Here is a 25,330-nt window from a genome sequence, read left to right as displayed (position 1 = left end):
CTTTTTGGAACATGTATTCAATTATTGCCATTCTCAGCCGAACTTATTGTTTATGATTACAAAATATAACTTCGATAGGAGCGAAACAAAAAGTTAGATAATAGCTTTGCATATTGAATTTTTGTCATTTACTATAATTTTCTATCGTGAAAAGGGGACAAATATGACCCTTATTGTACCCTTACATTATCATATTCTAAGTTGTTTGTTTTTGTTATACTGTGGATTTCTCGGTGCGGGGCATAATGCAGGCAAATGTGCCATACATGAGAATCATATGGTTTGCATCATATGATTATCATATAAATCGATCACCATATGATAATCAAATCTTTCGGTTTACATATGATAATCGCATGATTATCATATGATAATCATATTTTTTTCACAAACAGATGATTGTCATTTGTTTTCAAGCCAAGATTACCATATGAGAATCATATGATAATCATATGACTATCATATGTTCAATATCATATGATTTTCATATGATTACCATATGATTTTCATATCAATCGAGCTCCATATGATTATCATATGTGAGACATAAGGCTGTGTAGGTTATAATTTTGGCTAAAAACACTAACTTTGTTGTAATAAATATATATGAATACTAAGAGAATAAAAAGTTTGTTTAATGTATTTCATAGAAATGACATCACATGGGTGCTACATTTAAACATCGTTAAACAAAAAACTGCTGAGAATTTTAAAGTTTTTTTGTCTTTTTGAACAATATATATTTTTTACATATGATAAACTATTCAAGTAATGTGATATATATTTTATTATGTTAGGATATCGATGTTTTTTGGTTAATTTTTGTGAAAGTTCTATGAGCTAACGCAATCAATGATTTCAATAGCGTCTACGTCCATACGATCTACTAATGGTATAAAAAGAAGAGCTTTAGCTGAAAAAAAATAGTTAAGGTTCCCTCTCTGCCATATCTGTCTGCTTTTTCGTGCTTGTTTATTTCCTATTTCATTTTGCAGCTTTGTCTATTGATACATGTAATAAAGAAATTGACAAGGACTATTGAACATGATTAAGCGGTGTGTTTTCGTGGCCATGGTTCTGAATAAAAAAAAGTTTGGACATGTATACATTTCCCATTCGTAATTTGGTTAGCATTGAGGTCAGTTGTTCTATTGATCCAAAACATTTTACCCTGTTCAGACCTTCCCTCAACACTGACATAAGCTTATAAAATTAAATCGATTTTTTTTCAAGTATAATTATGTTTAAAGATGATTTGTGTTTATATGCATCACACGAAGTACTTAATTTACAAACGCTCATTGATTCATTGATGCATCCTACATTTATTGCTTACATGACATTATTGATTTAGATTATTATTTTAAGGAGATGCCATTACTAAGCGCTATCCAATTATTTCCATTGAAGTGATTGTTTAGTGACCTCATATGATTTGCATGTTCATTATGTATGAATGCATTCCTATTTAATGGTATTCAACCAGTGGCCATTCTAAGCATGTTAATATAACTCTTTAATTTCATACCATCTCCCGAGATATTGAATGTTCATGTGGCATGAAAACCACTTCTTCCCAAGGATAAAGTCCAGAGAACCCAAAATGATTTTGATTTGCTATTAGTTTTGATTCCTTGATACTATATATTGATTGTAATCTTCAAATACACAATTAGCAATACTTTTCACACACTTATTGGTCCATGGTCCCAGTTTTAGTGGAATTCGTGTTGCTCATTTACTTTTGTTTCTTTGTTCGTATTATTTTAGTTATTTTATGTTCTGTTCTTTGTCCCTGGAATACAAACTTTTAATTTCCGCTAGAATTTTGTTTCCGCCGAATACCCTTCATACTCAATTTCAGTTGCATTTTAAAACAATAAATGCCGTTAACGCCTATTCTTCTTTGCATATCTAACAAACTTTGTCCATCAACGACAGTGTTTTGAACTGCATTGGTTCAAGGTATAATTGATAGAATGTAAAACCATTTGAATATGATTTTTGAACAACTGAGAATAAAACAGTTTAAATAGAAATCACTAGAAATTTCAAAACGACTTTTATTTGTTAAAATTTAGTTCATTTGATAATGACAATTGAACATTATTATTGAGTCACATGATAATACGTTTTAAATTGCACTTGGAATCTGGCCATTTTCAACATTGACAGAATCTTAAACTGCTAAACACTTTTCAGTCGGTTTCCCGATTTTCCCAATTCAACGCCCCAACCATCATATCAAATCGTCAATTCTCCAAAAGATGAGGGCCCATAAGACCTTATGCGGCATACTGAAATAATCAGTGAAAATATTATCATAAATTCGGAAGAAAACTTAATAATAATGTAAATCATATTGCAAATTTCAAATTTATGCATTAAATTAAAAAAAGTAATATTGAGAAAAAATGCAAAAAAACGCCTGGAAGGCTATTCAGTAAATAAAATAGCATTTATTTCACAGTTTTGCTACTTATCTTAAAGTGATATTCAGCGTTTTCTTAAAAAAAAAAATTGAAACTGAAATTGCACATTTATGTATTTTTCCACAGGAAAAAGGATTTCTCGGTTAACGCTGGATCTCTATGTGCATTTAGCAAAACACTTTCAAAAAATCACTTGAAAACCACTTAAAAACTCCAACTTCAAATGTACATGAATTATGTGACCAAGCTAACCATCACTTGATAATGTACCTGGCCATTCGTGTAATATAACCCTGAAACCCAAATTACCCCCTAGCACGTAAAATGGATATATTAATCAAAGAGATTTTATCTCTACTTTATGCCAAAGAATGATCATTTTAGCTCAACTGACCGAAAGCCTTTTGAGCTATTGTCATCACTTGGCGTGCGTCGTCGTCGTCCGTCGTCGTTAACTTTTCATTTTCAAAACACGACTTAAACAATTGGAACTAAACTTGGTATGAATATTCCTTGAGGTATCCTGCATAAAACTCATGTGGAGATTTTCGATTCGTCGTAAAAGATGGCCGCCGTTTCCAAAGAAACCGTAGTTTTTTGCAAATATATCTAAAATTGTGTTGTTTAGCCAAATCCCTGCTAGATATTTTTTTCAGCATGATGAGATTCATCTGTGGTAAAATTTTTTTTTTTGCTTTATTAATGTTATTTCTTTCCAAAACTTTCTCCTTTGTCACTACTTGATCACTGGAACCAACTTGGAATGAATGTTCTTTTTGGTATCCTGCATAGAACTGATGTGGTGATTTATGATTTGCCAACAAAAAAAAAACATGACCTCCATTACTGGAAATAGAACATAGGGTTCGACATTATTTTCTCGCATATATAATCATTAGGTTTAACCAAATATTTTTGTTGCTGAAATGATCATGATCAAAACGCCGAAATAAGTATCTATAGATCTAAGTTGTGACACGACTCCTTAGAAGAGTTATTGCACTTGAACGGTGAAAAAATGTTTTTTAACAGTTTTCAGCCAATATCTTGAAAGCTATGATAAATAGAATAAAACTCAATTGCCGTAAAAATCCCTTATGATACGACATACCAAAGTTTGCGTGGATTAAACTTGTTGGCTGACTTATTGTTAGAGAGTTTCCCCTTAAAAGGCAAGAAATTATGTTTTTAGCGGTTTTCAGCCAATATCTTGTAAACTATATTAGATCGAGTGAAAGTTCAGTTGATGAAATGATCCTTATGATAAAGTGTTCCTTAGTCAAAATTGTTTGACAGCTCCTTGTTAGAGTTTTTGCCCTTAAAAGACAAAACAATAACCACTTGAGCCATTCAGTCTCCTGCGAGCCTCTTGTTCATCAAATAAATTCTGAAATAATTTTAAATTGAAGTTCGATTTTCCTAAAGCCTCTGCTATGCACTTGCATGTATATACGTGAATGTACTTACTTAGTATTTTATCTAAAGCAATGATTAATCACAGTTCTGTCTAACAAAGTTCTCTCAAGACTGCTTACTCTATCCAAAAAAAATCTAAAAAATCTCCAAAACATATACATTTATATAAGTAAATATAAGCAAAATGTTTATGTCAATTTTAACGCCTTTTTTGTGTATAAAATCCTATTGCCTAAGTTGTTTGTTTATGTATACATGTATAATGTAAATATTTCATCATTCTTTTTGCATTTAGTGTACACCTACCCATACGCCAAAAAGATATAAACACTTAAAATACCCGTTTCTATATCAAAACTGTTACCTGATGAATTACTATGATGCACTGCTCTAGAGGAGCAGTATGAATGTGCATTGTACATGTAAATTATCCTCTTTCATGTGTAAATATCTGTGCTTAATAGCCTTCATGTAATTGAGTATTTGTTATCATATTTAATCAAATATTTGTGCCAAGCGGTCCTGTTGTGGTTATTGTTGTCAGCAGTTCAGCTTTTTGTCGCCTTTTCGAATATTTTCATGCAAATTTTAGCATCTATATTTTGTGTGGACGCAGTTTTCTTTTATGTCTATCAGCTGCATCCCGTGCTACGTTTGTATTCAATCCATGTCTTTCCAAAATCTTGTTATCCGCCACTCACTTAAAAATCTTGAAAAACAAAAACAGGGGCGTCCTTGTCGTGATGGGATGCGACAATGTCTGAGTTATAGGTTGTCAAGTTATACAAGCATGACCTGGTCTTGAACGATCTGAGGGTAATATATATAAAGTGCTATATAAATAGTGTATAATAATAATAATAATAATAATAATAATAATATGATATGGTCATACAAGCCCTTTCATCTGCAAAATATTGTGTAATCAGAAGTCAATTCATCTATATTTAGTGCTACAAAAAATAATGTGGTCAATAAGATTTAAAAAGCCAGTTAAGGGTTAGGAGTGTACCCATTTATTTGTTGAAAATTTGTTTATTTTACTTGGTTTAGAGGTGTAATATAATAGACGCTGGTCAATATTTAATATCTAAATGTCAGATGTTTTTTTAATATATTGTTGTCAACCTTATTGTTACTGTTAAATGTATTTGCAGTGATTTCTAGGAAATAAACAGATTATTAACTCTATGTTTCCTTCCCTTGGCGACTTTTTTTTAATGCATTCAATCCAATGTTTTCACAACTAGGGAGATGTTTAAGAAAGCACTAATATTTTATTAAAAAACGACAAATAACGTTATGCATTGTTTCCAAGACAGCCGATAATAGCTTATAGATGACACAAAGATATAATAGAATATCTAACCTCAACAGAATTGTAGACAATCAAAGAAAATAGTAAATTCAGAAATATACTCAAGTCAAACATATTCGATGAATATATTTTTTTTTTATCACGGATGAAGAAGTAATAGCCTTAAGCGTTCGAAACACAAAGTGAATACAAGAAAATACTACTAAGAGGGCTGAAAATAATGAAATTTAATAATTTTAACGAATTTATGTCTTTGTAGAGGGTGTCCGCGCAAAAACCAGGCAGTGAGGGCCATATGACAAATTTTGTTTTCAAAAATATTCATCTTTTAGACATATTAATGATATAAGCATTACATCTGAACAAAAATTCCGAGGGATAGAAATTACCATGTGAATCTATATAGTAACTGCCTGGTTTCTAAATGGATAGTCTCTTAAAACTTGAAAATGGGGATCAGCAATGTTCCAGCGTTTGGTCAGTTTTTTTAAGTTGAGTGTCTTATTTTCAAATCGTTACAAAAACAATTTCAATGCATTTTCAGACCGTATTACCAATTTATCACAGACGAAGGACTTTCAATGAGAGCATGCCTATTTTTTGCATCAAATCAACACTACGGAACATACTGATTATAAACCGATTTCTATCAATTTGTATTCTAATTGAGGCTACCATTTTTCAACTGGTAGCTGTAGCATGACGAATCTAAACTTAATCTGCAGTAGGTCAAAATATGATTTAAATTATCAACGGAAATAATGTGGCCATATACAGAGAAGTACTTCATTTAATTTTCTGATACCAACGTATATATTTAAAATGCTAAATGTGTTTTTGTTTTGAAATTAGGGAGCGAGACAAACATAACTTACGTCGTCTGGTACTGTCCCTTAAGCTTGCCCTTTCCATAAATTCGTACATATTAAGTATAAAAGAGAGGTAGCTCATCCGTACCTTTTAGGACAACATTTAACATTGATTTGGGAATAACATAAGCATAATACTCCTTACAAAAGAGATAAATATAAACATACAATGAACTCCTAAAGCTTATTTGAAATATCAACACAAAATCATATTAGAAATCATGCTTAATCTGTGTCATTGTATAATCATATTATTTTTTTTTCAAAAGATTACCTGCAACATTCACACATTTATGCAACTCTTTGTGTTTGGTTTTGGGATTCTTTGATAGTTTTGGTAGGTTGATCTATTTTATGGTTTTGCTGTTCAGATTGCTACAGGTAAGTTAATTTTTGAAATATCATTTTATTAAACTAAGGTGGAAAGATGTTTTGTTGATTGCGGGTATTCGATGCAAGGGAGATCATACCTAATAATTCTAGTAGAATATGTTTTTGTTTCTTAATTTGGACGATTACCTTGAAGGAACATACTTTAGAATTTGTTAATTAAAAAAAAACAAAGGTAACCGATCCATATTGTAAGATAAATAAGCTTAATAAAAGGCATTTTTATGGATTCTTTTGGGTATGTCGCTATCGTGCAAACTATAAAAACTGGTAGATAACATACAGAGAACACATAAAATGACATTCTTTCATATTTAAACAGAACTTTTTTTCTGGAAATAATTTAAAAAAAACTTAAATTCCCATTACATTTCTACAGAACATTGTCCCACCAAAATTTCATTTTAAAAGATGTTTTATTCAACTAATGGTTGTAATTAATGTTACTATACAATTTAATATGTCAAAACACTGTTAAATATATTAGAAACATACTGTTTTACATCATTTTAAGAATTATCAGTTCATTGAAAATATATATGTCTGTTAAATTTGTAAGGTGACTAAAAGAATGCTCAATGTAATAAGTATAATCTGTCTTAAATCATACACCTTGTTGTATTGTTCTAGGCTTTTTTTATTTTGATTTTCTTTTGGATTTTTCCCAAATCTCTTCCGTTTCTGAGTAGATTAAATTTGGCAATCCTTTGAAACTCAAATATCAATTAGATGCACCTTTCGAGGTGTCTGAACAGGGATATATATTAATTATTGGTACACACTATGATTTTGTTGAATTGAATGACGAATCACTAGGGGTTTTGGGTCTACCAGTTTATAAATGGCTTAAACTTTAAGCACAGTTCTGATCTAGTTTCATTTGTGATCTTACACTACGACTTTGCTAGATACATTATGTAAATACCGAATATTAGACCATTGGTTTTCGATACTGACTTGATCCAAAATTTACAAATAACTAGAATATATTTGACTGAATACGGATAAAACTGCCAAATCGATAATTTCATCATTTAAGGGAAATACGAAAATCTACAAGGCCAAACGTTTTTTACCGTATTGCTGCGGATTTTGCAACATTAACTATTAGCATAGATGAGGACCTCTATGCTTATTATCGACAAAGTTGTGCCAAGTGTCGTTGATTTGTTGAAATATAAACAGTGGATGATAAATACACAATATTTGTTTGATTTGAGTGTTCGGAACATAAGTGTATGGAGTTTGGTGAAATCCAATGAAGTTACAGAAAAGATAAACAAAAAGATTTCCTGGTGTAACCCTTAAGGTTGACTTTGGAGGATATAAAATGTCTTCAAAGCAATTGTTTATCCTTACCCATGAGGGTAATATTTATCGTTAAGCTATGATAAAGAATATTTGTTCACAGATTGAAAAAAAGGATTGTTGGAAAATGAGTCCACAGATAAAGAAAGGTCTTCAGATTGGAGTACACATAGTATTTATAATTAATCAATTTATTATGATATTGTAGAAATTAGAATTTTGAAAAGGATATCACTTCATTTGTTAAGCAGTTGGATCTGAACATAATGATTTTGGTTAAATAAATAAAATTCCAACAAAAATAAATTCAGCATTTAACTTTTACATCAATTAAGCATCTTACTTAAAACTCTAATATATCTCTTCTGTGTCTCAGGGTAGCGTGCTCGCCTCTGGTACGGGAGGCCGTGTTTTCGATCCTGACTGAGTCACACCAAAGGCTTTAAAAATGATTATCACTTCTAAGACAAGCACGCAGTACTTAAAGGGGTTAAAGCGAAGTCTGTTTGACTCGGAGTCAGAGTGAGGTTACATTGCTACCTGCGGCGGTTGATTCGGTGAGCTTTCACAATAAAATCTCAACCAAAGGGATAGGTAACATAACTAAAGTAATACATGCAAAGTAACAAAAGTAAATGTGCAGTTTGGACTTCACTAAAACCTGGGAGCATGGACCAGGTGCACCGGTAGCGTAAGCTTCCTCTGCTTTTCTAGACGCACTCCCCGATATTCATCAGATTCTTTTCATTGAATTCATCATTATGTTGAATGTCATTTATTCGTTCATTCTCTCAAAAGATGTAAATTCTGGAAATTAATGGTAGCGCCCGTTTTGTCTTGAAAGCTTGAAAGCAAACGATTTGTTATTCAGTATTATTGTTTCATTTTTCGTGTTATAAAGAAACATGTGTAACAACTGAAATATATTAATTACTTTTTTTTCAAGATAAATCCATTAACTGTGATTAATTAGAATAAATGATACCAAAATTATTATGAACATTATGAACTATATTAAATGGCTACCGTTTTTGTGCATGCACGTTGTTATTGTCAATGTAAATCAGCAATGGTTGGAGTTAATACTCGAATATTAAGAAGCTTTTTTGCGATGCAGTTAAGCATTTAGTCTTTCTAAGCAACAAAGAAAGATTAGTCATAAATAGATTTAAAACACAATACGTTCTAATGCCCCAGATTCGTTTCGTGTTAGTCTGATATTATTTTTATGATTTGAACAAAAGCGGTAATAAAATATTGCAATACTGATTTCATTATTGTAGGCTGTGGTAGTAATAATTTTAGAAATAGATGGTAAAAGAAAACTTTACGACAAACGTGATGACTTTTCATTCAGAATTGTCAACTTTTCTTTCATCTGAGGCAACATCCCTTCAGCACCTGCGTATGGAGCGTTCATATCATAACTCATACGTTATGCCAGAGCTTGCCGAAACTACGCAGACTTTTTGCATCGAGCTAGAACTCTAACAAATAGGTTTCTGGAAAAGGGTTATATTGCTGTAAGATTGAATTCATCACTACAGAAGTTTTATGGTCGTCATCATGAACTCGTGGATCGTTACGGTGTATCCATCTGCACCATGAAAACTGATTTATTCAACGGGTCATAGTTTTCCTTTCCTCGTTTGTCTACCCCGGACATGACGTTTTATGAGCAACTAGGTGGGTGTTTCTAGAAAAGCAGAGGACGCTTACCCTACCGGTGCTCCCAGTTTTTAGTGGAGTCCAAGTTGCACATTTGCTTTTGTTACTTTGTATGTATGATTTTTGTTACTTTATGTTCTTTGTTGTGTATGTCTGTTTTCCATGTCTGGTCTTTGTCCCTGTATTACATTCTTTTGATTACCGCTTTAACCTTGGTTCCGTTGATTACTCTTTTGCACACTTATTTCTTGATTTAATCAACTGAAGCATTTTTTAGTATATATATATATAAATATATATACAACGTCTCAGAATGTGACGACTCTATTCGCTACAATGCTAAAAAACAATGTTAGAACTGTCAAATTTGCGAAGTCATGGGACTCGAACTCGTACCGCTGTGACATCTATGGCAACACCGCCTGCACTAAGTGCAGCGCCCTAGACCACTCGGCCAGCTAGGCTATGTAAAAATATAGCTTTCGCTGGCCGGGTCATTCCTCCTCGTAGGATTAATCTAGGGCTGTAACTTAGTACATGATGTATGGTAGTACGGGAAAGTTCATCTAGGTGTTATTATGTGGGATAGAGGATGATAATGAGAGATAATGATGCATGGCACAACAAATCAGTATTATACAATGTCTCAGAGTGTGACGACTGTATTCGCTACACTGCTCCATCGGATCAAATTGATACAGGGAAGATTCTAAATTGTCATTAGAAAATGTTTCCTAATGGACGGTTATAATAAAGACGCTTACTTGTACAAATGTACAAAAACTAAATGTGGACAAAGTTAAGGTTATACATGTAATACTGATATATTAAACTTTAATGAAAGGATGGAAAACATGATCTAGTTATTTATTTCTATATTACAATATAAAATAAGTTAATTTATTAAAAGACAAAATAACATATATGTATTTTAAATGATTAGAAACCAAAACATGGCAAATGATTGACTATAAAACCTTTATCGCTCTTTAGAAATTACTTAAATCTCGTGTTGCACTAAAACAAAAAACTGAATATGTGTATGATGGTCATTGACATTTTAGCTACTTAATAAAAAAAACAGTCATTCCTTATAGTCTTATTTTTGAACCAGAAAATGAACTATTCAATCATCAAAGATGTTGATGACGTCATAATCTACTTTTCAACAGTTTTTATATTTCTAAATGTGCATTATGTATAAACTGTCGTGCCATAATTACTTGATTGATTGTTGGTGTTTAACGCCGCCCAAACAGTAATATTTTAACTATATTCAGGCGGTGAGCATGAAATAGAGGATAAAACGAAAATGATTTGATGATATAAAAATTCACGAGTATAAAATACTATTGACAGTAGGAAGAGTTTGGGGCGGGCTAAAAAGCATCTTGCAGCGATCCCGGGGCGCCTTCTTCTGTCAAATACCACAGCAGGGTTATTTAACGTGTGTAATTCTTTCTAACAGGGTGTACTTCCATGTTTTGCGGTCAGGTTTTCCGTATTAAATCCTGACGACCGCAGCAAGAAGCACGCAAGGGGTACTCCATTCAACCATCGTCGGCACACAACACAGATGGACTGTGAGCAGAGCGCCCTAGCCAGAATTCTGAGCACAATTAAGTCTATTTTTACGACAGGCTTACCGCCGCTGTGGGTCTAAAACCAGGACCCGCATGGGACGTCATGTGATGTAAATTCTTATTTCTTTGTAAAAAAATTTGAAATGTTCCTCTGATTTTCAGGATACAGCAAAAATACCAATGTTTTTACTCCTGTTTAACCAAAGGCTTATGCTGCAAAACAAAACATGCGGAAACTGTTAGATTTGAAGCGTATATCTCAGTCATCCAAATCGACAAGGTGCCATGAGAAAATCGACTTATTACTTCAAATACAGGAAATAGACTTTAACTACAAAATACATCTTTATTATAAAGCACAACAAATTATATTCGTCAAAACCTGTAGACCAAACGTACCTTATAGAGCTCTTATCTTGCATGTCAGATGACATATATTGTATACTGATAAAAAAACCTGTGTGTGATCAGGTAAGTGAAAAAAAAATCGTTATTTTTTTCAAACATATAAACAATAAATAAGTAATAAGATTTAATTCATGGTGAAGACAGCAACATTGATTGTTTTTTATTTATAATTTTGAGTATTACTTAAGATAGAAAGTTTTCCTCTTAGATAAAATAAGCTATATATGTATGCTTACTGATTAAATAATCAAGTTATCAACATATGCATGTTCTATTTCTATATATAAACCATGTATCTAACACGTTTTCATTTCAAAATTTAAAATGATATCACCGTTTACCTGTTTTTCATCCAGTTACCGAATACGGTCGACAGCCATGGGCGAACGAACTAATCCAAGTATGTCCAATCCAATGGAAGCATCTTACGATTTTGAAGGTAACGATAGTTTCGATGACTTAATGAGCAGACAAATACTTCATTAGATGCATTGTAAGGAATTTGCAAATCTTGTGTAAACCTTACGTTTTTTCTTTTTTTATCATCCTTGACCTTCACCGAATTTTTAAAATATCTGTATAAAATAAGTGCAAAACACTATCTTTTCACTAGGATCTAAAGATTGTCGGAGGCAATTATATCTTTCAATGTATATGTAGTTTGAAATAAAGAAGGACAAGAGATGCAGTTGCGTACGATTGTTCAAACTCATCATTCGTTTTTAATTTTACTCATACTTACAGTTATCAAATGAAATTTGGAGAAATGAACCACAAACAAATTAATATAGTTGGAATTTTATAACAGAACGACAGACGCAGAGGATTTGCAACTGGGACGATCATGAATTCAGAAATTTAAGAAGCACAATGAAAGGGTCGATTAGAAAAGGACAATCATTCAAAGATGGGTCTAATTTATCAACCTTAATGAAAGACAAAAAGTACTCCATTGTCGTTGGTTTACAAATATCGAACTGGACAAGATATCCGTTAGTAGATCCACACGCATTTAATGAATCTGGCTATCTTTCCTCAGCTGTAATAGATATTAATCCGAACAAGCAAGAGGCGTTGGTAGGCATAACAACATTTTTCTCTTCTCCTTTTTTTAAATTTAATGTGTCAGTTAGTTTAATAAGCCAAGGTATGAATTTATTTCACGGTAAGCACTCACGTTTTATTTAGGGCAAACATTGACAAATGGGCAATGAAATTGTGATGATCAGTATCTTCCATAGCAATTCTTATTTAAGTCAACAACAGGACAAATATACCGGAATACACACCATATTCATGTAAAGAATTAGAAACATTTAAAATTGACTTTTGAATATATGATGTCTGACTTAAGATCATAATCAAGAAAGAAAATCATAATCAAGGGATAACGACAAGAAACAAAAAAAAACATACGCAACAAAAACATGAAATAATTAAAACGTAACACGCACATGAATACAAAAGTAATTAGGCACCCAGGCTCTACGAACAGATCTAGTAGACTAGACCAGTTGTACTGGTAGGCTAAGCCCTCCGTGTTTGTTTTTTAAATCACTTAACGAGTTTTTCATAAATTTCCAAGTCCAGGGTTGATGAAAGAAACAGAAAAACTAAAACTTTAACACAGTACACAAATCGATTTTGTAGTGATGATTTGTAACAGCTCTTTTCAAAAAGCCTTATTGTAGGAAATCTAGCACTGTCTAAAAAAGTGTAATATTGGGAAGCTTTGGCATAACTTTTGAGTTGTGAAATGTAAACTTACTCCATCCGAAGGTGCTAAAGGGGGTTATCATAAATGAAAGAAACAAGTTGATGATACCAAAGGAGAAGTCGTCACGTTTATCGTATAATTTTGTCATAAATTTTCCTTTTCGGTCGATCTCAGGTCAGTATATAAGGAGGACATTGTAATTTCTGTAGTATGCTTTAGCTCGAATAGATGCGATGTATAACTTCTCCGAATTAAGGGTTGTTTAAGACAAACACTAGAGTAATCAATAGCGAGGTGTATGCATCATACCATGTATACATTTAGTGTTTGCATACTGATGAAAGGATGTGTATCTTTTATGTTGAATACAGATAAAGGATGATTTATCTGTTATTTAAAGTTGTATGTATGCCAATTTATAATATTCACAACTTTCACTTATTTAACTTATGATTAGTTGTAATGATCAACGGAAGGACGATTTCGCTTTCTTTTAAACTAAAATAAATAATCGACTCTTTATATGAATAAAAAGCATGACACAAAAACGTTGATGACCACATTATTTTCTGTAGATTGCTCATAAATACGGCTACACACCAAGTGGATCTAGTGGTTTGCTTTCGTGGCGTATTCATGGAACCAACCAACGTTTATTAGTGGTGTGGTCATCGCCATATTTTGGCAGCAACAGTTTGGCTATAGGGTTTACAAAAGAAGGTACAGAGAGGCATGATGATGAATGGTACAAAACCATTATACATAACAAAACAGATGACAACATAGAGTTTACAATTCATACATTTGACAACAGCACTCATCAAATTGTTGTTAAAGACAAAAGTGGCCAATTTGAAGTCAAAGGTTCTATGGGAAACAGTAGCAAGCCAGAAATATCTATAATTCTAAGGCCAAGGAATGTAGTTGATCTATCAACAACATATCAACATTAGTACTTCTTACAGTGCATTTTAAAAGTTGAAGTGCACTATTAAAAGATTTGAGCAACTTCATTTATTCAATTGATGTATTGATATATATTAATTATAATCATTATGAATTAAAAAAATATATATCAGAGGTTTGAATCTACTGAAAAACTTAAACAAATACAAAAAAAAAAATAATAATAATAATAAAGTAAATTCATACCCAATACACGGAGCATTATTGTCTGTTCTGTTTCCAAAATTATACAGGAGTATGTATTTTCAATAAGTATACAGTATTTAAAATGATGTAAAATCAATCGTTTTTATATTATAATTGACTTACAACTTTACATGGTGAATTTACTAACATTTATTTTGGAAAAGACCTCTTTTATTGGGGAAAATTTGAATTTAAGTCTTTGGATATTACAAAAACAAATGAACTGACCTTAATTTCAATCTTGAAATATGAAGGTAAACCAGATATGTGTTCTTTATACATATCTGTAAGAATTTCTACAATAATGATTTGCAAAATAGAGAATATCCAAAACTGAATCTCTATCAAATAATGTGAAGAATCGCCTTTATGAAGACTCAAATATATCTTTATTTTTTAGCAGTATATATGTTCTTTGATTTGAAAAAAAAATAATACATTGTGTATACAGAAACAATTTAGGAATAATATGGTTCCCAGCGAAGATGATGTAGAAAATACAAATGTAGGTCAATACAAAAGGATAGTAACTAGATAAGGTGCAAAAAATACATGAACTTTTACTTTGAATCAGGTGTGTAAAAAAGCTATCAACGGAGCAAAGATTCGATAAAAAAATCATAAGTATATATTACAAGGATAAAAACAACACAAAGAAAACTGACACAAACGACAAAGACATACCAAAATAACACGTAAAGCAAGGAACATGTGAACCGGTAGTGTGAGACTCTGCTTTTCTTAAAATCTCCGCAAATCTGCTCATAAGTTCATGCCCGGAGTAGACGAACGAGAAAAAAAAAAGAAATGTATGACACAGTGAACAAAATCCGTTCTTATGTTACAGATAATTATATCATAAAAATTCAGGATGATCGGGGATGACGACTATAAAACTTGTTTCGTGATAACTTTAATTTTGTATCAACATAACCCTGTTTCAAATCCTAGTTTTAAGAAGTCTAACACGTGTGATTATGCAATAGGATTGTGTGGACCTTTCAGGAAACTTCATTCTCTAGTTGCATATTTTATCGTATGCATCACCGTACACACACATTAATGTTACAAATACCAACAATAAAATAAATCCCTCAAATCCGTGAAGAACTCCTGGTTTACTAACTCAGAAATAATGCAACATGGCATAGACAGTAGGAAATACATCAGCTGCTTTATAACAGTTGCTCAGTGACCCTTATCATCTGCTACTTATAGACGAGCGTATGTTTTGAATAACAAAAAAAGGTCGAAGTATCAAAATTCGAAATTCATATTTTCAAAAAAAAAAAAAAAAAAAAAAAAAAAACACAAACAAATGCGGTCATCGGTCACCGATCAGTGTCCAGTCAGTCACCAATCTGTCAAACCGATCCGTTAAACCGGTGATCGCATCACGTGACCACAGAGCGGTCACTGTATTGTACGGTTTGTATTGTTTTCTTTGTCAAATTTACACATATTTACATATGGTATATATTTATACATCAGTTCATTCCTTTATTTTACATTTATTTTTTTTCAAACAGATTTTACGTCATTTTACATAACAGAATTGCGATCAGATCGGTCACCGGTCATCGGTCATCGATCCGTCAGCGATCAATCAGTCAACTGTCATCGATCCGTCAAATCGTTGCGCAGATCGGTTCAGGGATTTATTGGTATTTGTTTTAAGATGTCTTTCTAAAAGTTATTAAATTTAGGAAAATACCTACAAATAGACCAATAAGTCATGTAAATATTGACTCTGATTGTTATAGTTTTGTGACAGAAATCAATTTTCTGCGACGTCACTAGTATTTGTACTTAAGACATCAATTGTGCAATATCACGAAATATTATGTCAGAAATACATTGTTTAAATGAAACTTTACAAATAAGGAATTTTATAATAATTGATGTGTCGTATCAACTATGGTCAAATAACGTATCAACTATGGTCAAATAACATATCAACTTTTGACATGATGAGTGTTAATGAGGATGAATGATACTAAATTGTTTTTTTTTTAATTTTTCTGTTTATTGTTAGAGAATTCAATCAGACCCAAGAATAATATTTCTTGTTTTTGTTGATCAACTCTTGACATTATATCCCATTTCCATTGTTTAACTCCTGTTTTACTGAAATGCACATCTTCTTATCAAAATGTCCCAGGATTACATTCTTTAGATTTCCGCTAGAATCTTGGTTCCCATGATTACTCTTGTAAACATGAACATGTAGGTTCTTGTTTACAGAATATTTCAAAATGTTTTATAATTTTGTTGCTTAAAATAATACACAATACTGTGACTTACTAAACATGGAATTTTGTGCCAGAAATTTAGATAAGAACAATTGGAAAATCAACATTGAATTTTATAATATATTATAGAAACATTACAGATGGATAACTAGAGGCTTAAGAGAGCCTGAATCGTTCACCTGGTTTACCATTTGCTTATTAGGAAAAAATGGCAATGAGACAGACTAAATTAAAATTAACTGAATAGGAATGCAGGAAATGCTTTTGATAGCATTTTATGACCTGAACCAGAATTTTGCTGAAGGCAACAGTTTTTTAATTATTTAAAAAAAAAACTCTTCTGACCCCTATGTTCCATTTTCAGTATAGGCAGCCATATACATTTTTAATGGATTAAAAACCACAAGTCATTTCGAGCACAATACAATAATTAATATGCTTTATTTCCATTAACTAATTGTAAATGGTTCAAGAAAAGAAGATTTTCAAAATTGCACATATACATGTGGAAAAATTAAAAATTATTTCAGGAGCCTTAACTCCTACATTAGTAAACGCATCGTTTCGAAAATGTCGGTATTGATCAATCTTTTGACGCTGAACTATAAAATCCTCCAAAAATGTGCAACAACCTTTGAGTAAATTGCAAAAAAATTGCCTTCTAACCCCTATGTTTTATTTTAGAAACAGGGGTTATGTTTTTGTCACGGATCAAAAATCTCAACATTTATTTTTTTGTGGAATACCATACATAACAATTGTTTTTGAGGAGAATATTTTCAAAGTTGTAGATACGGGGAATGCCAAAAAAAACTTTTTAAGGGGTCATACCTCCTACATTAGTTGTAAATATCGTTTGTAGAATTTTGGCATAGGTTTTCTCTTAATCCTGGACAATATTATCCCCTGCAAGAATTAGGCTAAAGGCAACGGTTTTTTGAGTAATTTTTTTTTTAAAATGCCTTTTGACACCTATGTTCTATTTCTAGTAACGGCGCTATGTTTTGTCACGGATCATAAATCCCGACAGTTATTTTGCGCACAATTACCTAGAGGAGGAGAATTTCGAAAATTTGTCGACGAGGAGGGACGCCAAGTGATGGCATAAGCTTACTTGGCCTTTGGCAAGGAGAGCTAAAAATAACAAATGTGTGTTTACTTGCCTGTGACCCTACATCTATTACTTGTAGCTGTCTAGAAACTATGTGAGAACCAAACATGTCTAACATAAAATTATACATTTCATCTTGTATTGGCGTTTAAGAATAAATTGCATAATTGTAAAATATGAACTACTTTAATTTATAGTCAATAAGTTTACATGATCTTTCTACTTATTATTGCCCATACATGAGATCAGAAGTAAACTTTCATACAGTCAATGAAATGCAAAATATTGGTTGCAAACTTCGTTTGGATGCTGATTCAATATCCTAATGTATCCGTATATGACTTCAGTTAAATAATCCTGCCATTTATATTTAATGAGGTATAATACCAAAAACACTAAATCGTGATGTTTTTTTTACAACAAAATAAGTTTTTTGTCTTCTTTGGCATATTCCTTTATATATTTTCCCTATATTCAACTATGCTGGAACACAGACATAAACATGTAGGTAGATTGATAAGAGAAATACATTTAGACGGACCTAGATAAAAAAGGAATTAGAGTGTTAAATCAGGTGTAGAAAAGATTACAACAAAAATGAAATTTATAAAAGATTTTTGAAAATGATTTTTATAGGCATTAGAAAAGATTACAACAATATAAAATAAAAGATTTTTGAAAAAGTCAACAGACAACTACAATGAACACAAAGTGAGGGCAATAGCTCACACTGACCTTCGTCCCAGATGAGCTTAAATATACGATGAGAAAACGGCCCAAAATTGGTGGTTGCTAAGGAATGGTCGTTGCTATGGTTACGGTGAACACATTTCTCATTTTTTTTATATTCATTCTTTTATTTCCATTAATTCCTAAATATTGCAAGTCAATTTGGTTAAAATGTCTGACATCGATAAATCACCCACTGCATGATTCTTAGGTGGACTGTTACTTAAAAACATATATTATTTTTTTATTTCTTGTAGATTCGAGAAATACGTGTTTCGAGTGTTACATTTCTCAAGTATGTCTAGTTCAGGAGAAGTTGCATCAGATTATTCAAGTCGAGGTAATATCTATTAAATGTAGAATGGCTGTATTGATATTGGTTACAGAATTAATTCCTTCAAAATGGTATTTATTTATTTCCTTTATTTGGTGGAAAAACTTCGTTTTTCGATTTTTGCAAAAGAATCAGGGGACAAAATATTAAAACTTGCCTTGTTCCTATTTTCACTATTGATATGTCCTTTTTTTAATATTGTGAACAGTGAAATTAATACTCTTATTCATTCATAAAAGCAATGTGTAATTAAATAATAAATTCATTATGTATTTACTTTATTATCGGTGAAATCTGTTTTTCAAAATTTAATGAATATAAAAGATTAACTCTAGGAAAGAAAAATCAAGGGTACTAAGGTTACAGCGGTAATAAAAAAGAAAGTAACCCAAGGACAAAGACCAGACATGAAAACAGACATACACAACAAAGAACATGAAGTAACCAAAATCATACATACAAAGTAACAAAAGCAAATGAACAACTCGGTCTCCACTAAAGGTTTGGAGCATGGACCAGGTGCACCGGTAGATTAAGCATCCTATGCTTTTCTAGAAACACCCGTCAAGTTGCTAATAAAAAGTCAAGTCCGTGCTAGACGAAAGAGGAATCGAAAACTATGACACGTTGAAAAAATCAGGTTTCATGGCGCAGATGGATACACCGTAACGATCCACGAGTTCATGATGACGACCATAAAACATCTGTAGCGATGACTTCAGCCTTGAAGCAACATGACCCTGTGCCAGAAGCCTATTTGTTAGAAGTATAGCGCGATACAAAGAATCTGGGGTAGTTAGTAGGAAATATAGAAATAATTTTTTTTTAGTTTTTTAACAGTAACAACATTTTTTCAAACTTCTTGTTTGGATGTGTTTTGTTCTATGCTAGACTTCTTACTATCAGGCCTCTTGAACAGTTTTATGCGCTACAGGTGTTCCTATAATCGTCATCATAAACTCGTGGATCGTTATAGTGCATTCATCGGCCCAATGAGATTCGATTTGTTCCATGTGTCATATATTTTTCCTTTTCTCGGTCGCCTACAACGGGCCGTGACACTGTCTGATCAACTCGGTGGGTGTTTCTAGAAAAACGGTGGATGCTTACCTAACCAGTTCATCTGTTCCATGCTCCCGTTTTTTACTGAGTCTTGTTGTTGCTCATTTACTTCAGTTTCCCTTTGGGTGTTATTTTGGTTGTGTTATGTTTTTTGTTGTGTGTGTCCTTTTTCTTTTTGTTGAAAAATATTCTTTTGATTTTCACTTGAATCTTGGTTCCCTTTATTACTATTTTAATATCTTTAAAAATTAAATTATAGGAATATGACAATTGCCCTCGTTTGCATGTTTTCTTTTCCTCAATTAATAAGAAAAAGAAGATTAACTGATTGGGAGGATCATGACTATGTCAATTTAAAGAGCAAGATGGAAAGTACAGTACGGAAAGGTCAATATTTTGCTGCAACTTCCGACTTACCAACCTTAATGGCGTACAAAAGCTACTACGTAGTCGTGGGTTTAAAAAGTTTTGAACTGGACAAAATACCCATTGTTAGACCCAAATGCCGTTTATTTTTCCGGATATGTGTCCACGGCTCCAATAGCTATCTATCCAAATAAACGAGAAGCGTTGGTAGTTATTCGTTAATATGTAAATAATATTATTACACATATCTAAATTTTTTTGGTTTCATTTCTCCACGGATGTATAAAAATAAACGTTGTTTTCCGTGTACTGTTGGTTTTCTAGATAATTGTAATATTCGCATGACACAAAATATTCCTTCAAACCAGTTTAAAATCTTCTTATCTAATAAACATTCATGTGCAGGCCATTTTCTTGATTTTGACGTATTTAAATAATCACACAAGGGGCGCTTCTGTATTTTTGCCGACATGAAGCTTAGCCACTAAACAAGTAGCATTTTGTTGTGACCAAGAAGATAACTTTTCACGATTTAAACACATTTACTAAATGTAACAACATTTCTATGTCTAAATGAAGTTAAACGGTATAGTTTCTTTTCAATAATTTATTACGAATTGGGAGATTTGGTTTAAGATTCAGACATATTGGCCATAGTGATTTGTAATTAATTTTATCGTCAAAAGTTGCTGCTTTGCATCAATATTTCCATGTTATACATGAATAAAGAACCAAAACAGTTTTGTTTGTATATATTTTCCAGATTGATATGTAACATTCATACAGATTGGACCCAGTTAAATTTCAACGGTGAGTTAGATATAAATATGTCATTGCTCATTTAGAAATCAAATATTTTCATCTTTCATATAATGCATTTTTTTTGTATTAGTTACAACGGAAGATGCTATCAAAAGTCTTGCTGTATTTCATAATACACACGGATACTTGCATTCATTTAGATTGCACACACACACGCCTTCACATCAACTGGATCAAGTGGCTTGGTATCTTGGCGCGTGGGTGGTATTAAACGACGTTTGGTGGTAGTATGGTCATCTCCCTACTTAGGGAGCAACGAATTGGCAGTCGGTTTTACAACAGAAGATGGTATTGAAAAGCACGACGACAAATGGTATAAGACTATCATAAAGCATGAAAATGGTTTTTCGTTAGAGTATGTCCTTCAAGTATACAAAAATGGTAGCAACGATATTATTATCAGGGATAAGAATGACAAAGTCGAGGTCAAATGTCAACTGGAACCAGTAGTAAACCTTAAATAGACAATGTGTTTAGACCAACAGATGAATCAGAACAATGTTCTAATGAATAAATCCTACTTTCAAATGTTTCATGTTTTCTGACATTTAAGTAGAAGTCTTTGTAAGAATCATGCAAATTCTGTAAAATATGATATACGTAAAAAAGATTGCATACTTTTATTTTGACATAAAATTGATTTATGGGTCTATATTATGAAATGTGTAATTATTCATTCAAATCTGCATGCTCTTAGGAGATAATCAACATTGAAAATCCAATAGCTTCTATTGTATTTGAGCGTCATTTATAGAGTTGTCTCCCTTAATTTTGAAATCTACAGTGCATTCTATATAATTTTTATCTCCTAAGAGCATGGGTTATATGAAAAACCAAATGTTAATTTCTGTTTGTCATGACATTGCAAACAAAATATCAAATATAAAAATATGTAGGTTTTTCACCCATAAATCACATTTTGCATGATTCGTAGCTGGAGTTGTTCTTAAATCTCAACAAATGTATTATGATTTACTTGGTTGATGTTAATTCAAATGTGAAGTGTTTCTATTTTGAAAAACAAATGTAAGCTGTCTTGTCTTGTTATGTCTTTAACTATGAATTTCTTTATATTCGCATGTCTTATATGTTTAAATTGTCATGAATCATTTACAAAATCGTTGATAGAAATTGTTCAAGTAGTGTGCTTCGAAATATTTTAGAAACAAGTGCGTATGTATAGAACTCTAAAATATCTTAGGTTTATACTGATAGGCTTATTTTTGTTGATAAACATTGTTACGTTTGCAAGACATTCTAGAATAAATCTTTGATGAAAGCTGCTTACATTTAATTTAAATTTAAAAGAAAAATATGTGCAAATAGATATTCACCATTGGTCCTTATTGGGATTTCAACTGTCTGATGCAACAAATTGACACATCATACCTGCATTTGCAAAATTTATACATGTATAAATTGTATTTTCGTGGGACTGAGTTTACTATATATCGGAGTAGCAGAGTCCTTCAACTTCAGTTTCTGCAACATAGATAGCTTTTTTTTATTGGAATTAATCTAGTTTGAAGGATTAATTACATTTGATCTTCTCAAATGAAATTAAAGAGTCACCTGGAACATCACATTCTGCTTCATAATAAGACTAATTCATACACATGGTGATGCAATACGTTCGAAATAAAAACTTTATGACAAAAACGTGAGGACTTTGACTATCCAATTTAAAATATCCACTTATCTATTGGCAATATAAGCATTTAAAGTTGACCAGGTATTTCTACACACACTATCTTTTGGTTACTGTCTTTGACGTTGGGGTAGATTCAGCCCTTACATCATCAATACAGAGGCTTTACAGACGCATCGCAATTTGATTTTTACATATGAATTTTATATCTCAGTATGTCAATATATCCTTTTGGAGTTCATAGTTTCACTTCTGTTCTTTTGTGGAAATAAAAAATAGCTTATTTTAATTCCTTTTTTTTCATTTCGTATGGAGTTTTCGACTTCTGGAATAGGGTCATGTTGCTACACGATTGAAGTCATAACTTCAGAAGTTTCATGGTCGTCATCATTAACTCATGGATCGTTACGGTGTTTCCATCTGTAGCATAAAAACTAATGTGTTTATCATGTCATGGTTTTCCGTTCCTCTTTCGTCCACCCCGGACTTGAGGACGCATACCCTAATTGCACCTGGTCCATGCTTCCAGTTTTTTAGTGGAGTCCGAGATTACTTGCGTTACTTTGCATGTATTAGTTTAGTTACAATATGTTCTTTGTTGTGTTTGTCTGTTTCCCATGTCTGGTCTTTATCCCTGGATTACATTCCCTGATTTCCATTGAAATATTGGTTCAATTGATTACTCTTTTATTTGAATGAGATGGAGACTGTATAGTTTTGTCTTCGGCGGCATCTGCGAAAAGTCCTACTGATTAAAACATTAGAAAGGCTAATATAATTTGTTGTTTTTGAGAAACCGGATCTTTTCAACATTTTCAACTTCAACATCCATATGACCGTCAATAAAATTTGTCAATAAATCACAGAAATAAAACGGTATCTGGGTACATGATCTTGCTTAAGATAAGGGTATATGATTATCATAAATAGATCAAGAATTGTAAAACCGCCAAATTTAATTTCAGTAATATAATTCAGCTATATATTTTCTTTATGACAGCACTAAGAAATATGACTCATATTATAAGCTGCCACATTGTTGGCAATACAATTGTTCTTATACTAGTTTACAACAGATACGATGCAATTTATTTTTAGATTTGTCAATATTAACATACTTTCTTTAATAGTCATCTACTATTCTGCTTTTCTCCAAAAATGAAAATCCGGACACTTATTTTGATTCGTCCGTATTTCCTCGATGGTGTCGACATTAGTTTTTTGGTAACCTGATATACATTGACTTTTTTATGAACAATATTAGTTCTTTAAATATTTACAAGTCAGGTTTGATATTATAAGTTATCACCCATATTAACTTTCTACTCATATTTATTTTAATTAGGACATATTAACTTTTACTCTTTAAGAAAATCCTTTTTTTTATCTTTCGGAAATCAAGACTTCTATTTTGAAAAATATCTTTACGAGAAATGAGTTACTTATGTCTGGGTAACAAAATTCAATATATTGTCATCAATATTTAACCTCAACCTTAAAGAAAACACCTTTGTTCAATCCAAACTAAGCTTTGCTTGTCCTTAAGTCTTAACTTACAGATCACAGAAGTTGTAACTGTTAATTATCTTTACTTTTTTATTAAACAAAGAAGTCATACATTCTTTATTACTAATATATGACTTAACATTACATTAGTATCAAAATGTATTCTTTACTTAACTTTACATAAGACGTAAATGTAAAATGTAAATGTATTCTTTACTTAACTTTACAAAACTTGGAATATATATATAGAAAGCTGGGGATAATTAACGCGCATGTAATAACAGTTACGAATCTTGTCTGTAGTGAGTCAAAATATCGTTTTTCCATCTATCTATTTATCAAACTTGTGTTTATGATTCGCGATGGTTTTGTTTTTGTTTTTGATGAATAGGATTTTCTAAATTTTTTTTACTCCTGCCTTTTCTACAGAGTAATTATTTTTTCAGGTAAATGTGAACATTATCCAGATGTTATATTGTGAGAAGTACATAGTATCTCTTAAATCAACTCTAGATCACATCGGCCGACACGATCCGTTAGTTATCAGGGATAAAAAAGAGGGCCAAACGAACCCAGCAAACCATGTCTATGTCTTGAATGTCTTGTAAATGCTAAAAAGGTATAATTTATACAAAAACATATAAGGCATATGCTTGTTAAAAGAAACATTTAACTAGGGCAACATTACAAAGTCCCTTTGATGGTATAAATAAAGAGTAAAACCAATTATGAATAGACATAAATTCATTAAACTTCAACTTACGAAAGTTCTATAGAACATTTAATTTGCTTTTAAACTAACTATCTAAATTGGTTTTAAAACCGTAAAACTCAAATCATGTGAAATAAAACAATTTTGCAAATAATCGATATCATAATTATGTACTTTTTTCATATATCATTTGCCGAAATGTGCAGTAGCACCAAGTTTGACACTCCTTAAACAATGTGGCTTCATCTTTTAATTAAACATGAGCTACAACTAAATAGCTCTTTTGACATACTTTGGTGTTAATGTATCTGTGTTAATGTGGCTTCTTATTTCGATATGTGTTATTATGAGTGCGTCTTATGTGCTTTTTGAACTTTCAAAATATTTGGTTCAAATCTGTTAATGAGAGATTACTCATTGAAACATGTGTACAGCATACCGACATTAGAAAGATGTATAGTATTTGTATTGTTATATTTATAAATGTTAAATGGGAGATAACCTAAACATATCTTTCTTGTGTCGAG

The 25,330-nt window shown here is 31.8% G+C and overlaps 1 protein-coding gene and 1 long non-coding RNA gene across 5 annotated transcripts; both read left to right on the top strand.

The window, feature by feature from the left end:
• Positions 1–6,272: 6,272 nt before the first annotated feature.
• On the top strand, positions 6,273–14,209 carry LOC148604933 (conoporin-Cn1-like). Of its 4 annotated transcripts, none has more exons than XM_088549708.1 (5): positions 6,273–6,372; positions 10,870–11,094; positions 11,749–11,831; positions 12,201–12,469; positions 13,685–14,209. In XM_088549708.1, the coding sequence occupies exons 2-5, from the start codon at positions 11,078–11,080 to the stop codon at positions 14,060–14,062; spliced, it is 747 nt and encodes a 248-aa protein (XP_088405834.1). In that variant the 5' UTR covers positions 6,273–6,372; positions 10,870–11,077; the 3' UTR covers positions 14,063–14,209. The 4 variants fall into 4 exon arrangements, with proteins under 4 accessions (XP_088405834.1, XP_088405833.1, XP_088405832.1 ...); XM_088549707.1 differs by having other exon boundaries at positions 6,275–6,416; XM_088549706.1 differs by lacking the exon at positions 6,273–6,372 and adding an exon at positions 7,890–7,905.
• A 3,846-nt stretch (positions 14,210–18,055) lies between these two features.
• Positions 18,056–22,396, top strand: LOC148604932 (uncharacterized). Its single transcript, XR_015916004.1, has 3 exons — positions 18,056–18,693; positions 20,879–20,925; positions 21,078–22,396. It is a non-coding gene; the product is annotated as an uncharacterized LOC148604932 (long non-coding RNA).
• Positions 22,397–25,330: the final 2,934 nt, after the last annotated feature.

Source organism: Perna viridis, chromosome 10 (genome assembly GCF_037379345.1).
Source record: "Perna viridis isolate PV_CMFRI_1.1 ecotype Kerala chromosome 10, ASM3737934v1, whole genome shotgun sequence".
Lineage (NCBI taxonomy): Eukaryota > Metazoa > Mollusca > Bivalvia > Mytilida > Mytilidae > Perna > Perna viridis.
This window is presented reverse-complemented; position numbering and strand designations above follow the sequence as displayed.

What these genes read in the sequence shown, in the direction of transcription:
- LOC148604933 (XM_088549708.1), top strand. An exon ending in AGCATCTTACGATTTTGAAG is followed by an intron (nt 11,832 to 12,200) that starts GTAACGATAGTT and finishes ATTTTATAACAG; the next exon opens with AACGACAGACGCAGAGGATT. An exon ending in CGAACAAGCAAGAGGCGTTG is followed by an intron (nt 12,470 to 13,684) that starts GTAGGCATAACA and finishes TATTTTCTGTAG; the next exon opens with ATTGCTCATAAATACGGCTA.